The following is a 15623-nucleotide window of genomic DNA, read 5'->3' as shown; positions in this document are numbered from 1 at the left end:
TGGTTTTACCAAACATTGAATTACAGAATATGAGTATTTGTTTCCCAGGTTCCAAGGCATTGAGCCTGCTGGAAACGTAGCGTGCTCAGCTGGAAATACAGACAATGCATGCGTTCGTAGCTTTAAGAGTGGATACAGCGCAGTTCTTACTAGAGAAGCTGAAGAGTAACTAGGGACTTTAGAGTCTGCATACAGGAAGTCCATTCTTGCAGATAAGATTTTTTTTTTCTCATCCTTTCATCAGGTGAATGGGAACATACAACATGATTTTGATATGCTAGATACCAGTTAGGTTTCTACATCTGAATTTTAATGAGGGGTAGTGAAGGACTCGAGGTTTGAGGTGCTATAGGCAGGTTAGACATTTCCAGACATTGGCTGTTGGGGGTTTTTTTGTTTTATTTTGGGGTGTGCGTGTGCAGGAGTGTTCCCAGCAAAGTGTTGACAGATGACAAAAGGTAATTTAAATCTTATTAGTGAATGAAACAGTTCTTAATTATAACTTTTGTTAGTAACAGGGATTAAGATTTTTTTCATGGTGTCTGGAAAGTACTGAATTTTCCTTGAGACTACTGTGATTAGCTGCCTCCTTTAATTATGAAAACAAAAAAAATCCCAGCATGTCTCTCGCATATTCTGTTACTTGTCACTTGTCTTAGTCATACTCATATATTTTAGACTAGTTTCATAAAATACAGTTCCATTCACAGAATGAAAGAGGAGCTGTTGGGTAGTGAGTGTATTGTAGACAACTTAAAATTATTCCAGGAAGATAAATTAAAAAAATGCACAAGTCTCAAATTTTATTCTGAGGGCTTAAGGGGAGATCAGTTACCTGAAAAATGTTAGACAACAGGCCTGTACTAATGCACAGTAAGTATCAAACGGTTAAAACTGGAAGCTTAAAAAGATTGAATCTACTGTAAAAATAATTTGTGATTTACATATTTTTTTCCCCTCTTGTGTAGAAACTAAAACTGCAACCAACCCATTTAATCCAATTACTATTTTACCTTCTTCTGGAATTATATTAAATGATTGTGAATGTTTCTGTAATACCAGTTGTTGTACCATGTTGTTGTGATACTCTCATTTCCAGTGCGTTTTTTATTTTTCCTAATTGAAATAGTTATCTGCTGCATAATAGTAGATGGATAAATTATGGCAAAGCTATTAATCTAATGTAACAAACTTTGGATCCAGCTTCTCTGAAGTGGCTGGTTACATTCTAATCTCTGTGTTGTGTTCTAGCTTATAGATCAGTTAAAACCTGGCGGAAGATTGATATTACCAGTTGGTCCTGCAGGGGGAAACCAGATGCTCGAACAGTATGACAAGCTAGAAGATGGCAGTGTCAAAATGAAGCCTCTGATGGGAGTGATATATGTGCCTTTAACAGATAAAGAGAAGCAGTGGTCCAGGTGGAAGTGATTTTCTGTTCCACTTACTTCTTCCACACACATGCAAGGTGAAAGGGTGTGAATTTTAAGCAGATAGACTGCAAGGCCTGCCTTTGCTGCTGTCACTGCTTTCTGCTCCTCCATACCATGAAAAGTGACTCAGTCTGCATTACTACATCACCAAAAGGAGGTTATGCTAAGTCTGAGTTAATTTAAAAGCAGAAGAAAAATATTGCATGGGTTGCACTTTGTCTCTTTTGGACATGTTTTGTCTTTGGTCTGTTGAAGTTTTTGGTCTGTTGAAGTTTTTTATTTGTTGTTTTGAACACAGTATTTTCTAAATTTAAACTTCCCTTCTAATGAACTTTTTATCACTAGGTTGCCAGTAATTAGGGTAGAGTGTAAAATACTAAGAATAAATATTGCTACGTCCTGTAAGTTAGTGGTAACTGGGTGTTCATTTTTTATTTTTCTGAAATGTCACAAATGAAGAAAAATCTTTGTAAAATCCTTTGTGGAAAATATAGATAATCTTGCGAGCACTTTTCCCTCTGCTCCAAATAGCAGAAAGTGGAGAAGGTAATCCCTTCTTCCCTAAACTATAAATGTAGCATTCAGAAAATTTTCTCAGGCATGTTACTAGAAGTCTGTCATCTGTCTGTGATGGGGACATATTTGTGTTTGCCAGCACAGCAAACTCTGAAGGCCTTTCTAGAGGTAGTAAACCTTCCAATTTGCTGAATTGAATGGCCAGTAACATAGACATAACACAGCTGTCAGCTTAAACCATGCTAGGCATTAGTATGCGAATGAACAAAGCAGCAGTCCTGTTTTGCTTCCTGGCAGAAAATGCTTGTGAATGTATTATCTGCGTTAATGAAGTGCATAGACATGTATTAGTTGTGAAAAAACTTTTGAGCTTTAACTCTTAAATTTAGATTTTGGGTTTTTTTTCCCTTGATATTCTGGAATATAGCTTGTGATTTGGGTACATGAATACTCAGAGTTTAAGCTATCAAGATGTCCATAAAAAGTACAAATAAAGCAGTTTGCGTTACTGCTGCTTCCTGAAACCTCATTTCAGTGTTTCTGGGATTACTATATAGCCACCACGTACAGATTACTCTTACAAGAACTTTAATGAGTCACTGCTTAGTTCAAAGCTTGTGAAGCGTGCTCGCTATTCAGATGTTTTGTATTTGTTATGCAAATTATTACTCTGTCTTTGAATATTGCCAGTATTTCCTTAGCGTGGTACTCAGGGGTTTCCTGCCTCTTGTAAGACTTGGGAAGTCTTGCTTTGTGGTTGGTTTCCTCCTCTGACAAATGTGGTGGACATTATTCAAGTTTGGAGTCCATGCTTTGCTTACTCTAGTGAAGAGAAGTATTCTTCTTAAGTTCCTTTTTCCAGAGAGATGTTACAGATTTTTCTGCGTTCCACATAATCGGTTTATAGTAGCAATTGTGGGTTTTTTGTAGCAGCGATGTGTGTTCAATAAACAATATTTATAAAGAGGGTTTCTGGAATGATGGTAGTTATCCTTTGCTGCTAGTGAAGATGGTATAGTGTATGAAGGACTAGAATTCTAAGGTCTTTACATCTTTCCTGTGCAGTTTTGTACTCTGTTTTCTCTGCTAGCTTGGGAAGAACTAATAGATTGTCTTTGGGCCTTCTTCGGTCATGAGTATTGTGGGGTTCTTTTCCCCAGATTTTCTTACCAGTTTCTGTTCTTTTCTGAAATACTTCTTGATTTTATTTACTTTTAATTTAAGTGTAAAGAATATACATTGGTGTTAACAGAAAAGGTAAGTGCTTAGCCTGAAGGGTTAACTTGATCACTACAGGGGCATAGAAGCTGTTTCTTGCTCTGTACATTTAAATTTGGTTCAGACTTGGGAATCTCTGTTAAAGAAAATCTCAGAAGTCCACTTCTTGTAATGTTTGTTTTTTCTTTTAATTGTCCTTTTTGTGATCTGAAGAAAATTCCCATTCCCTTCTCAAAGATAACTGCCGGTGCACTGCTGACCCTACAGGAGGTCACATCTGTCTTTTTTTTGTTGTTTTTCCTTATTGGTGAGTCCAAAGTGTATGGTCAGCCAGCTGCTGCTAAGGAAGCTCCTAACTATAAATCAGCATTTGTTATCTGTGCTAGCATCAAAGATGAAAGAGGTATTTCTTATGCACTTACTAGATTTCAATTTATCTTTCTTAAATTGTGGAAGACCTATGAGCAGAGATCAGTTAGAGACTCCTCTGAAAGAGCATCTTTAAGTCTTTCTGTAGTAAAGAGCAGTAGTGTACGAGAGATTCTAGTTATTGTAAATGTAAAACTCATTCAACAATCATCTTTATTTTAGAGTAGCTCAAGAGTCCTATGTGTTTAGCTTGTCATTCTTAGTTTACATTATGTAATGCAATTTCATTCCTAATGTGGGTAACTGTTTCATCATGTTAAGAATTGGTGTCCCTTCACAAAATACAATCGATAGGTCAGCAGCATTTTTCTAGGCTAGCAGACCTCCCAGTTGGCAAGAAAGAAGCCCCCTGAATTTTTGCTTAGCCCTTCATATGTTGGAGAAGTTAGTACAGTTCCTTACTAGGGCTGCAAGGTGCTCTTTGCAAAGCAGCACAACAGTGACTTGGATCTCTAAGTGGTGTCTGAGGTCAAACCTGCCTTCAGATGTTTTGCATCATTCTTCACTATGTAAAACTGGAACTTCTAGCAAAAGAAAATCTGGACTAGCTGGAAGGAAGAGACTCCTTGGATTTTAATCAATTGATGTTGTGCTAAATAAAGAATCTTATTTTGTGAGTATTATTGGATTTCTTCAAATTTAGTTCATGATTTTCTAGTTTGGATTCAGCTGCAGTAGTATTTTTAAGCTCCAAATATTAGTGGTAGTCTTCTCAAATGTGACTCCATGGGACATTTGGAAGTAGCATATACACAGGAACCCTATCTCTGGTACAAAATTAGTGTACCAGAGATCCAGCAGTAGGTGCCCACTTAGGTGATTATGCTGGTAAGGATGTTTATCCTTTCACATAAAACTTCCCAATTATTAATTTTTTTTTTCTTACTGGTAAGTAGGGAGAAGACCTCTTGTGCTACACAGTGGAGAACACAGCTTATTTGCTACCTTATTGGCAATTCTTGTGTAAATGAGGATCTCTCTGGTCTTACTTCTCTGTGCGAGTTCACTTTTCTATGGAGAGACAATTTAAAGAATCATAGAATTGCTTTGGTTGGAAAAGACCTTTAAGATCATTGAGTCCAACCATTAACCTAGCACTGCCAAGTCCACCACTAAACCATGTCCCCAAGCACCACATCTACAGGACTCCTAAATACCTCCAGGGATGGTGATTCAGCCACTTCCCTGGGCAGCCTGTTTCAGTGCTTGACAACCCTTTCAGTGAAGAAATTTTTCCTAATACCCAATCTAAACCTCCCCTGGTGCAACTTGAGGCCATTTCCTCTTGTTCTATTGCTTGTTACTTGGGAGAAGAGACCATCACCCACCTCACTACAAGCGCCTTTCAGGAAGTTGTAGAGAGTGATAAGGTCTCCCCTCAGTCTCTTCTCTAGACTAAACAACCTCAGTTCCCTCAGCTGCTCCTCCTAAGACTTGTGCTCAGACCCTTCACCAGCTTCGCTGCCCTTCTTTGAACTGTTGCTCCAGCACCTCAATGTCTGTCTTGTAGTGAGGGGCCCAAACCTGAACACAGTATTCAAGATTCAGCCTCACCAGTGCCAAGTACAGGGGAACAATCACTTCCCTAGTCCTGCTGGCCACACTGTTTCTGATACAAAGAGAAATAAACAGTATAAGGAGCGCTTAGAAATGGGTCTCTGTTGCAGTCTTGTATTTTATTTCCAAAGAGGCAGCTGTTTTTTAAACTTAAAATATTGCATTAGTACAAATTATTTATAAGTGTGATGCTAAAATTATATTTGCTGATTAAAAATTACAATGACAGTATAGCCTTTCTGAGCAAAAACTGCAGTGACTAGACCGGGGCTGTTACTGTATCCCACTTATCTGTACAAACAACATGATTAAGCACCCTTTTGGAAAGCATATTTATTAGGAAATATTTTAATATATTTCTGCTTAGAAACTCTTATTTAGTGTTTTCAAATGCTCCTGACGAGCTGGTTGTCTAGTTTCAATTGAAATTAGCAGGAATTGTTTGCCCAGAATTCCTTAGGCTCTGCAGGGTAATGACTATGGTTGAAGTTTTTATTTTACATTAGCAAAAAGAATCTCTGCACAAAATATTTTAGGTTAAATTTAAAATGTATTATTATGCAAAAATGCATGTGGTGTAACTGATATAATAGGTGGCAGAGAAAATTCCTTTTCTTTTTCGTTTTGACCTACTCTCTGAATTTGATCATTGATCATAGCAAATAATGAATACTTTATAACAGCACTTTTCCAGATTAAAATGCTACAAGTCCAGATGTTGTGTCTAGTTACTTTTAAAATTACAAAGGGAGAAATAATCAGATGCTGAAAAACTGAGTAGATACTGAAGTTCAGAGTGCAGCCTAATATGAATTAGAAATGCAGTATCAGTAATGACAGCATATTTTTCATAGATGAATGATGTATCAAAAAGGGAAAGTCAAATGCTGCCTAATCACAAGAAAATTGAAGTGGATCAAAAAGAGTGAGTTATAGATCTCAGATAAATTTATAAATGCTTGTTCAAATATTTAATTTAAACATCTTCCACCAAAGAGATAGAGACAGATTGCAAAACTTCATGACTTATGTGTATCACAAACTTCTGTTATTTCTTATTGTTGATAAGATTTGTGATTTCCCTCCCCCATAATGAACTCTGACATTTACCTGAAATGCTACCTATTAGATTCTTCTGAGAACGTTTCTTAGATTGTTGTTGGATAATCCTAACGGAAGTGTGGAATATTCCTCTATGTGTTTTCCCTACTAGTAAGCCAAAATTTTTCAAACTTCCTTAAATTTATTTTTAGAATAGTAATTTTGAGCTAATGACTTCTGAAATTTGCTTTAACTTGAGCTTATAAAGTTGATTTGATGCCTTGATTGACAATATTAGGTGAGTGATTCTCTTTCTAGAATTCAAAGGACCTGAGAAGGACTGTTGTGATGACTTAAAACCTAAATATATGTATTGCTTACTAAGCAGGAGCTAGTTAGCATATTGGAAAGAGTGCATATATGAAGGTGGAGAGAAATTACATGAGTTGTGTGAGAATCACAGCAAATAGTCGTGACCAGGAAAAGGGAGAAAAATACAAATTAATTAGTAGATCTTTCCCATGGTTCTAGAGGACAACAGGATATTTTAACAGGGAAATAGAAGTCATCTTTTGAGTCTTCTTTTAAGCTTTGTAGCAGGATAGATCTTGTACTGCTGGGAGGATCAGCAATTGTCCTGTTTTTTACCAGTGGTTGAGATCTGGTAGATTTCAGAGCTTGGCAGCTTCTAATTTATACAGCTGAAGTTCAGATCAATTGTTGCTGTTTTGCGATATATATTTAAGTCTGAAAGCTGAGAAGTGTTACCTACCTGATGATCTAAGACTTTTCTGTAACTTTCTAATATATATAATCCACTAGTGTGCATATAAGCTCAGTTTCTTGTAACAGTAGAAAAGCTGCGTAATTTTAACACATACATCATGGATTAGTTTGGGCTGGCATGATGTTGTTAGATTAACGAGAAAAATCTCTTGAGGGAAGCTGATGCCCTTAATACAGTAAATGTTCTAATAAACAGAATATGAAAGTCTTTAGTTTGAAAGTGACATCTAGGATATGCTTAACTTACAGGAGCATTATGTGGTCAGGAATAGCTTAAAGCGATGCAAAATAACAACAACTAAAACACTGGCGTGTTAGCATCACTTATTTGAATTCTGAGTACAAATGCCATTTTGTAAAAGAAAACCACACACTTCAGATACCTTAAGTGTGTTAGCAACAGTATGTAAAAACCTTGCCAATGTCTGTGGCTAGGTAAAATTATCATGTTTAATAGTTTCAGAGGAAATATGGAATTTTTCTTTGGCTTACAATTTCTTGAGGATCTAGGTTGGCTTTAAAGGATTAAGATTTATTTGTCACAGCAAATGGCCAGGCTTTTACAGAGCTATGAGAGTATATGGTAGGACTCGCAGATGAAAATCACATCAGCAGTTGGGCATGAGAGTATAAACCAGCAGTAGCAGTAGACATTACATATGCTTTTTGAAGTTGTAAATAATAACTGATGATGCAGCTCCTGGAAGCATTAAGGATGAATGAAGTACTTGTCCTAAATTCACTGACACTGCATTTTAATCTGAGTATCAGATGTTCATTTATTTTTTTCTGTTAAAGTAAGCAAATACCCATTCTGTGAAATAGGCAAATATGGAGAACTTCCAAACCTTTGGCTATAAACAGATTTTTCTTTACCCCTGTCAAGATGTGTTCTTCCTCCCTTCTGCTTTTTTCTGCTTTCTGTAATTACTGCAACAGTCTGAAACTCTATGATTAGTACCTCACTAATAGAAGGCAGTGCAAAGTGCAAAGAATGCAAATATTTATCACTAACAAATCACAAGGTTTGCATCCCGTCTGCATTAGATAGAAAACTAGTCAGTTAAGCACTAGTTGCAACAGCCTTTCAGTTGCTTTTAAAATGTTTTGCATGCTGTCATTCCATGCTATACGATTCCTGAAGGATAATGCCTTTTTAACTTTAAAGCTTTTGCTTGTGTGCATGTAGCACTATATTTTTGTGGGTTAGTTTGCATGATAGCTGGAAATACTATTGTGTATTGAGCCAGCAATCACATTAATGAAGTTCTTAATTCAGACAGTGTTTGCTTTGGCTAATGATGTTTGATGCACCTACTAAAAGAAAAATTCCAGCAAACTTATTGTGAGTTTATAGATCACTTGTGCCTTGGGGGGGGGGGGGGCGGGGAGCAAACACTTCTATTTCCCAACATTCATAACAGCACAGTGCACAGCTTTCAGATTTGATGGGACATTTTGCATTAAAGTTAATGCTTTAGAAATATTTAAACAACTTACTAAAATATGATAATTTCACTGTTGGAATATGGGTTCTATGGGTTTCCTGTTTTAATGTGTTTTAAATGTCCTGCAGGAACAAAAGCCTGCACTTTCTAGATTCCTTGTAGTGATTTAGAGAGACTTCTTGATGCATCCTTTCTCCTACCTGAATCTCCTTTTAAATGCAAACATATCCGTCCCTGCTCCCACCCTTTCGTAACATAGTCCCAATTTAGCATAGTTCCTTCAGGAGCTGATAGAGCTCCTCTGTGAAATAAATAAAATAGGTCGTACAAACTGCATGACATTTGATGTGAGACTGTTCCTGGTTTTCTTGAGAGACTGCAGCTGAAGCTAAACGTGCCTTTTTGGCAGCTATAGAGAATGTTTTTTGCCAGTACTGTCTGGTAAGTTGGCTCAGTTTCTTGCCAGCATGTAGCCAACAGAGTTTGGACAATAGGTAGCTGTGTAACTAGTTGTGTGGTGCGGGGGATGTTCATTAAAGGAAATGATCTATTAAAATTAAAAAAGGGACCCATATTTCACGATAGATAATTGTATGAGATGATATGGGATTGCTGTTGCCTTGCCTTTGTTTTTTTTTTTTTTTCTTAAATGCTTGAAGAGATTTCTGGAGTTTTGCTGATGTGCATGAGCACTTAAACGTAATCTGATTCAATATCAAAAGTTGTCAAATATGATTTCCAAGGGGAGAAGAAACATAACTGCATGTGTTTTCTTTCTACAGGGATGAATTGTAAAAGCTACATCATCTTGACCCAAACATAGTGTTACAGTGGACTGCTCATCTCCAGTTCTAAAAGCTTTTTGAAAACCAACAGCATTGCAGCTTGTTTTGGACTTCGTTATACTGTTGTTATCAGCATGGAAAAGCGTGGTGTTTGTTTTATTTTTTTAGATGCTCAAGGCAAATCTGATAAAGAGATGGTGGAAAGTTTTATGTGGGCACTGTTTTATTTAACATGCCTTTATTTTACTTTCATCTGTTCAAAGTGAATTTCTGCAGAACTGCAGATAAGACCTATAGCTTGTGAACTCTAATTTTGATGGGGGTACTTGAACACTCACTTCTCTCGGCTCCTGTGTCCCTTGGTACAACTGCTTCTGTGCACCTTATGACACTACGTAGGTAATACCAGGTTTTCTGTGTTCCGATGTCTGCTAGATGCTACTAAAAGGAGATGAACTTCCTTTTTAAGCTGTTGACATGGTGTCATAGACTAGCATGTAGTAGATACAATCAGCTGCTTTATTACCTTAAAACCAGGCATTTGTATATATTTAAACTTCAAGACATCAGAGGTGGGTGGCCGCTCTTATCAAACATTGCTGTTCAAGTTGGACATAACAGACATGGCTTTTCCTTTCCTTCTAAAATTAATTAATGGAGTCTTGAAATTCTCTTTTGGTTTATAGCTCACTACCGATGTGATGATACATATGGATTTAACTCCGTAAATGTGACATAAGCTGTGTCCCAATCACTGAACAGTTTATGCAATGCTGCTTTGCCAAATAAAATTGAAAGGAAAAGTGGGGTTGTGTGCTTGTGTGGAAGATTAGGATCAGTACGTAGTAGACTACTGAGATATGGATTGCTAGATTCTTTATTTAAAAAAAAAAAATCCAGTTTGGTTCTAAAAGAAAGTTGCTTTTGGCAAAGCCATTTGCTGTATTAATGTTCTCATTTTTTAACTGTGGGCACCCAGGAAAAATTTAGGCTTTTTAGAAAGTGAATTATTAATTGCTATGCAAGAAAACATGATACATGCAGAAGGAATGATGAATCCTGGACTCCTAAGTACAGATAGAGCTGTAATTGTTCAGTTTTCATATAGAAGAGTAGTTGGAAGGTTATAAACCTCCTTTTTGCCCCAAGTTTTTTCTGTTTTGGTACTGTAAAATGTCAACAGCAAATTGCAAAGCAGTACAGTAAGTTGTCTTCTTTCGGAGAGGGGGAAAGTATGTCCTGAGTCATCTTGTTCAGATTTGAGCAACCAGGAATTAAAGTAAACAGCATGTTATCATTATTTTCTTTTTTATGGTAGAAAGGATTATAGAATAAAATAACTTGCATAAAAACAACCCACAGTGATCACTGCAAAAATATATTTGACTTTTTATGGTGGAACAGCAATAACTTTGTGATAGGATTAATCCCTGAAACCATAAGGGTTAAAATTCAAAGGCCTCTAAATATGAAAGAACATTTTAAATGACCTTCCTTTTGAAGGTCTGCCCCATCCTATTCCTGTGTAAAAGATATGTATCAATTTATGTACATGTTTGGAAGTTAATGTGCCACCTCCTGATCTGACTGCAGCCTGGGAGCACATACACAAGATTAATTTTATAAAGGAATTAATATAGCGTGTGTTCTAGAAAATACAATTCAGAAAAACCCACTTGCGTCTGACAAATTTGTACTAACCCACAATCAACTGTGAATCTAGTTCTTGGTGTTGAAGTGAACTATCTTAAATGATGCATGCTAATGTTCAACCTTTTTGGTCACTGTATCATTCAATTTGAGTTCAGCTTTATTTACATCTCCTCACTAATTTAATCAGTTAAATGACAGATATGAGCTCAACTGTATCCAAATTCTTGTCTCTGGACACAGTGTAATAAGCTAGCCTAACTTGGAAGAGGTGATAAAGCTGAGACCCGGTGACATCTTTTTGGGGGAGAACCACTTCAGGAGGTGTAAGACTTCAGGGACCAAGGCTGTTGGGATTAGTGCACCTATTCCACTGAAGGGGTTGGTGATAGTCAAGGTACTCAGACAGAAAGGAGTATCCAGGAGTAGCATTTAGGAATTGAAAAATAAAAACCCCTCCATGGTGGAGCAATGGTTCTGAAGTAAGAACTTCTTGGAGAAGAGGACAAGTTGAAATGCAGAAGATTTGAAGAGCTTGAAAAATGCTGTGTGAACTGTCTGAATTGCTACTTTGCCAAATAAAACAAATTGAGAGGAAGCTGTATCTAGGTGTCTGTCTGGTTTTGTGGTGTTTTTTTTTTTTAACCTTCACAGGACTTCACAAGTCCAAAAAGAAAGCAAGCATGTACAAAAATACTGTTTTACTAAATGACCGGAACTACGTGTCTGTTTCCAGTTAATGTTTTGCAGCAGTTACCAAGCCTGGTAATACCATATGGAATGTAAGTGGAGTTTTAGTTTGCTGCTTTGAATTTCTTCTAGTTCACATCTGTGTGTTTTAGGGAACAGGCTGTGTGCGCGGTGTATGAATCCTGCCTGATGTCCGTGGTTGAATCCAGCTTGCTAGGAGTGTATGATCTGCCACTTGCAAGGATTGAAGTTTTATCTTTTTATAAGAGGTGCAGTGATGTTTCACTGGGTTGTTACAGTCACCTCGAAGCCTGAGCAACTTGTCTGGTTGTTTCCAAGGATCAGGCAGTAGGAGACCTCCAGAGTTTGAGCAGAGGAACCAAGAGCCCATACCTGTATCTTGAAAACCCACAGAGAGTTGAGAGTGCTCTGCAGAGCAGAGCAGTTTGGTGTGCCCTATGGGTGCTTTCTGTTTACGCAGCAGGAATTACTTGTTTATTTACTATTTCCATTCAAACTAGCCAGCTAACTTGAGGGCGTAGAGAATTACATGACTGTGTTTTGGAGGGAAGCTAGTGCACAGAGGGTGTGCACCAGCCCTGCTGATCGAGGCCACCTGGATGCTTCCTGCAATGTTTTGCAGTCAGTGAGTTTGAAACGGGCGGTAAGGCCTGGAGCCGGGGGGCTCTGCGTGGTAGGCTCTGGAGCGTCCAGCTGGCAGCAGTTCTCTCTGCCTCTGCAGGGCTTTTTGACAAGCTGTAGGGTTTTCGAGTGTGGAGGGACTGTGGAATTAACCATCAGCACAAAGAGGCAAACTAAAATGCCCAGAGGAAAACTCTGAACTTTCTGCTAGGAAGGGTGTTAACCCATTCTTACAACAAAACAGCAGTGTCTTCTTCCTTTTACTGGTTAATGTGCCCTAGGATGCGCTGCAGTTGATTCAAGTGCAGCTCACAGAAAGAGGATATGATTGCAATTCCTTCTTGATTTTGACACGATGCAAAGGATGAGTAATGCAAACCAAGCTTGTGATTTGTATCTCTGGTTCCATTTAGCTGATTTTGAACATACTGTGATGCAGTTAGAAAAATCAGTAATGCTAATTACCTTTATGGAAGCCTTGTTCTTTGTCCCAAATGATGTGGAAGAGGTATTCTGCTGAAGTGAATGACCAGCACTCCTGGCTCAGAAGAAAAGCATGATGAGGTCATGCAAGCACATTGTGCAGAACAAAACAAAAACTCAGAGGGGAGCTGCTGCCCAAAAGGCAGCATGTGTGCTGGGGGATGCAGGAGATGAAGTTTGAAATTGGTCTTTTGTATTTCAGGACGTCCAGACTTTACACATCAAGAAGCGTAAATTAAGAGTTTAAATTCTGTGGTATACAATAGGTGGATTCAAGCATGTTGTTTAAGTTGGTTTTGTGGGTTCATACAGTTTGGTTTTGGCTCTATTTGAGTTTTTGTCCATCTACTTATAATTGTGAAAGGTGGAAGATCAGTAGTGGGAAGTGCGTAGACACTCTTAAGGTATAAACCCTTTTGCCTCTACTGTAATCAATATGTACTTGTGTGCTCTGAGCACCCGGTGGCAAGGTTTGGGTTTCTGTGTCTCAGCCAGGTTTGAGGAAATCAGCTTGGACTAAAACTTGGCCCTGTGCAGGTGGACACACTATAAACTTTCTTCTACCTGACCTGTTTACCTCCCACATTTCATCCTTGACACACAGGGCTGCTTTCTGTTCCAGGTGGTAGTTTTATAGGCAGCACAAATTCATAATGCAGCTGATGCATTCTGAGTTTTCCTATGAAAGGCTGTTACTGTTCTCTCACACGCTTGGCAGGGTGTTAATGAGATGCTCAGCAGAATGTGCTCAGGAACTAAAATCGTATTTCTTTAAATTATGAATTGAATGGACATAGTTATTGCTGAAATATGTATGGAGGAGATCCAGCTGCCTGTTGAAAATTGCTTGAAAGCTTCAGGAACGAGAAATGGAAAGAACTTGCTTTCTTTATCACACCAAACTTGAAAACTTGAGAGACTTTTAATTCTGTGCCTTTTTAACAAAACTCTGTTTTAACAACAACAGATTATTTTCATAAAGACTGTTGACAGAGTTTCTCAGAGATCTCACTTTGATCTTTTAATGTTTCTTTGTAGTCCAGCCATTTTCATCATCTGGTTCTGAGGAACTGACCTGATAGATACTCTTGAAAATGTTCCCTGATGCTACTGAGAAGCTGAAATCCTTTTCTCAGCCATGTTTAGGCATATGTTTGCATCTTATGTCTTTGTTATGAACAGGTTAAGTATCTTGTTTACCATGTTCTGCCAAATCCTTTTTTTTGCTATAATGGAGAAGGGGCATCTGAGGTTAATCAGTAACTTCTATTTCAGGTGCCTTATGGACTAGGAGGACACTCTCAAAGGCCTGTGGTTAGGGAAGTGGGTGATTCAGAGCACCTGCCTAGGAGAAGCTTGACTCCTCTGGCTATAGAGGCAGCCTCAGGATTGTCATCTCCTGTGCATGGAATTAGCCTTCAGGGATGCTTTTCCCATAGTCCCTGCTTTCAAATCCTTTCCAGTCCTGCACCCATTCAAGTTTCCTGCTCCCTCTGTATCTATGTTGTTCAGACATTTGTTTGGAATTTAGATATCTTTAATGAGTCTCTTTTGTGCATTAGAAGCTGGTAGTTGTGAAGAACTACGTTAAAATTTCTTGCTCTCTCCTCTTAAAATGGGATTAAACATTTCTGTTGGCCGAACAGCTGAGGACATCCTTGCAAGCTGTCTATCAGTCCTTCACAGCACTGAACTTTTTTGCCTTGTCTGTTGTTTCTCAGCCTGCTCAAAGTACATTTTTCATTGATTTATAAGTAACTGTCAGCCAGAAGCCTTACAAATGCAAAAATTAAAATTCTAGCAGGTGTCTTTAAAAACTTGTTTCTGAGCTGGCTTCGTGTGCTGAGTCAGTCCTTCTAGACCTTGTGTTTTAGAGCTCCAGCGCAGAGTGCAATGTTCAGCAAGCGTTCCTGTTGTATTACAAATGTATTTGTAGCCTTACATTTTCACTTTCTGACTTCTTTTAAGTAACTATTAGTTGAAAAATACATAGTAAAGGTATTTCTACCTTTTTTTTTTTTTCTGTTTACAGCATGGTTCCCTTTTGTTACTGAGGTCAAGCCGATTGCTTCATGGACTCTCATACTAATTACTACGTGTTCATTGCCTCTGACTGATCTTTATGCCCACCAGCTGTGTCTGAATCTTTTCTAGCTTTTTCCTTTGCTTTTACTCTTTAGCTTTTTGCTATTAGAAACCGAAAAATCCCAATTCCTGATGCTCATGAAAGCAGCAAGTGTAGACCTCAGTGATGCATGACTGTGAATTCTGTTGGGGCTTACTAGAAAGGCCCTCTCTTTGTTTTGGGGTGGCGTGTTTGTGTTGCCATTGGTTCATGCTGCTGACTCGCTCTGTGGAGTTTGGGATTGAAACTCTTATGCTTTATCTAGGATTTAAAAAGCAAACGGAGCATCGCACTGACCTATTTCAGCCTTTTTGTTTTGCAAATGTGCTTTTGGAACTCCCCCTGCTATAATCCTGCAGTGCTATGGAAAGACTACAGTGGGGATGTTCAGTCTAGGATCCCCTGCAAAAGTGGGCAGCAAGCAACCTGCATTATGGAAGAAAACTGACTTCTAATTATGGATAAAATTCAGGTAGGTATTGCCTGTTACTTTGAAAGAATTTGTGCCCTTAAGTGGTCTGAGCAGTAAAACAATTGAAAATATAAAGCCATCTAACTGAAATATGTACCTTGATCAACATTAAAATATACTGACAAAACAAACTGTAATGACCTCTCCTAATACACAGAGGAGTAATATCCACAGGTATGGGCTATCAGAGCAATCAGTATTCTCTGCTTATGTGTCTAAAGCACACTGGTAGTAAAAATAGGTGGACTGAGCATATTTCCCAGTGTGTAGGATAGATACATGTCAGTGTTTAGGACAGGAAAAGCAGATCTGACAGACCTCAAATAGTGATGATTTTCACACAGAGTA

General features: G+C 38.1%; 1 protein-coding gene across 4 annotated transcripts in view; it reads left to right on the top strand.

Moving 5' to 3' along the window:
* The window catches only part of PCMT1 (protein-L-isoaspartate (D-aspartate) O-methyltransferase), a 35627-nt gene extending 24160 nt beyond the window's left edge, over positions 1 to 11467 (top strand). For 2 of the 4 annotated variants that reach the window (XM_074862873.1, XM_074862876.1), the window contains exons 7-9: positions 1252 to 1421; positions 4493 to 4558; positions 9211 to 11467. In XM_074862873.1, coding sequence (XP_074718974.1) covers positions 1252 to 1421; positions 4493 to 4558; positions 9211 to 9223 — 249 coding nt within the window. In that variant the 3' untranslated portion in view covers positions 9224 to 11467. Of the gene's footprint in view, positions 1 to 1251; positions 1469 to 4492; positions 4559 to 9210 lie in introns of all 4 variants that reach the window. The other 2 variants (XM_074862874.1, XM_074862875.1) reach the window with 2 other exon arrangements.
* The last annotated feature ends 4156 nt before the right edge of the window (positions 11468 to 15623 follow it).

This window comes from Strix uralensis, chromosome 3, assembly GCF_047716275.1.
Source record: "Strix uralensis isolate ZFMK-TIS-50842 chromosome 3, bStrUra1, whole genome shotgun sequence".
Lineage (NCBI taxonomy): Eukaryota > Metazoa > Chordata > Aves > Strigiformes > Strigidae > Strix > Strix uralensis.
The sequence above is the reverse complement of the archived record's forward strand: the minus strand, read 5'-3'. Positions and strand labels throughout refer to the sequence as shown.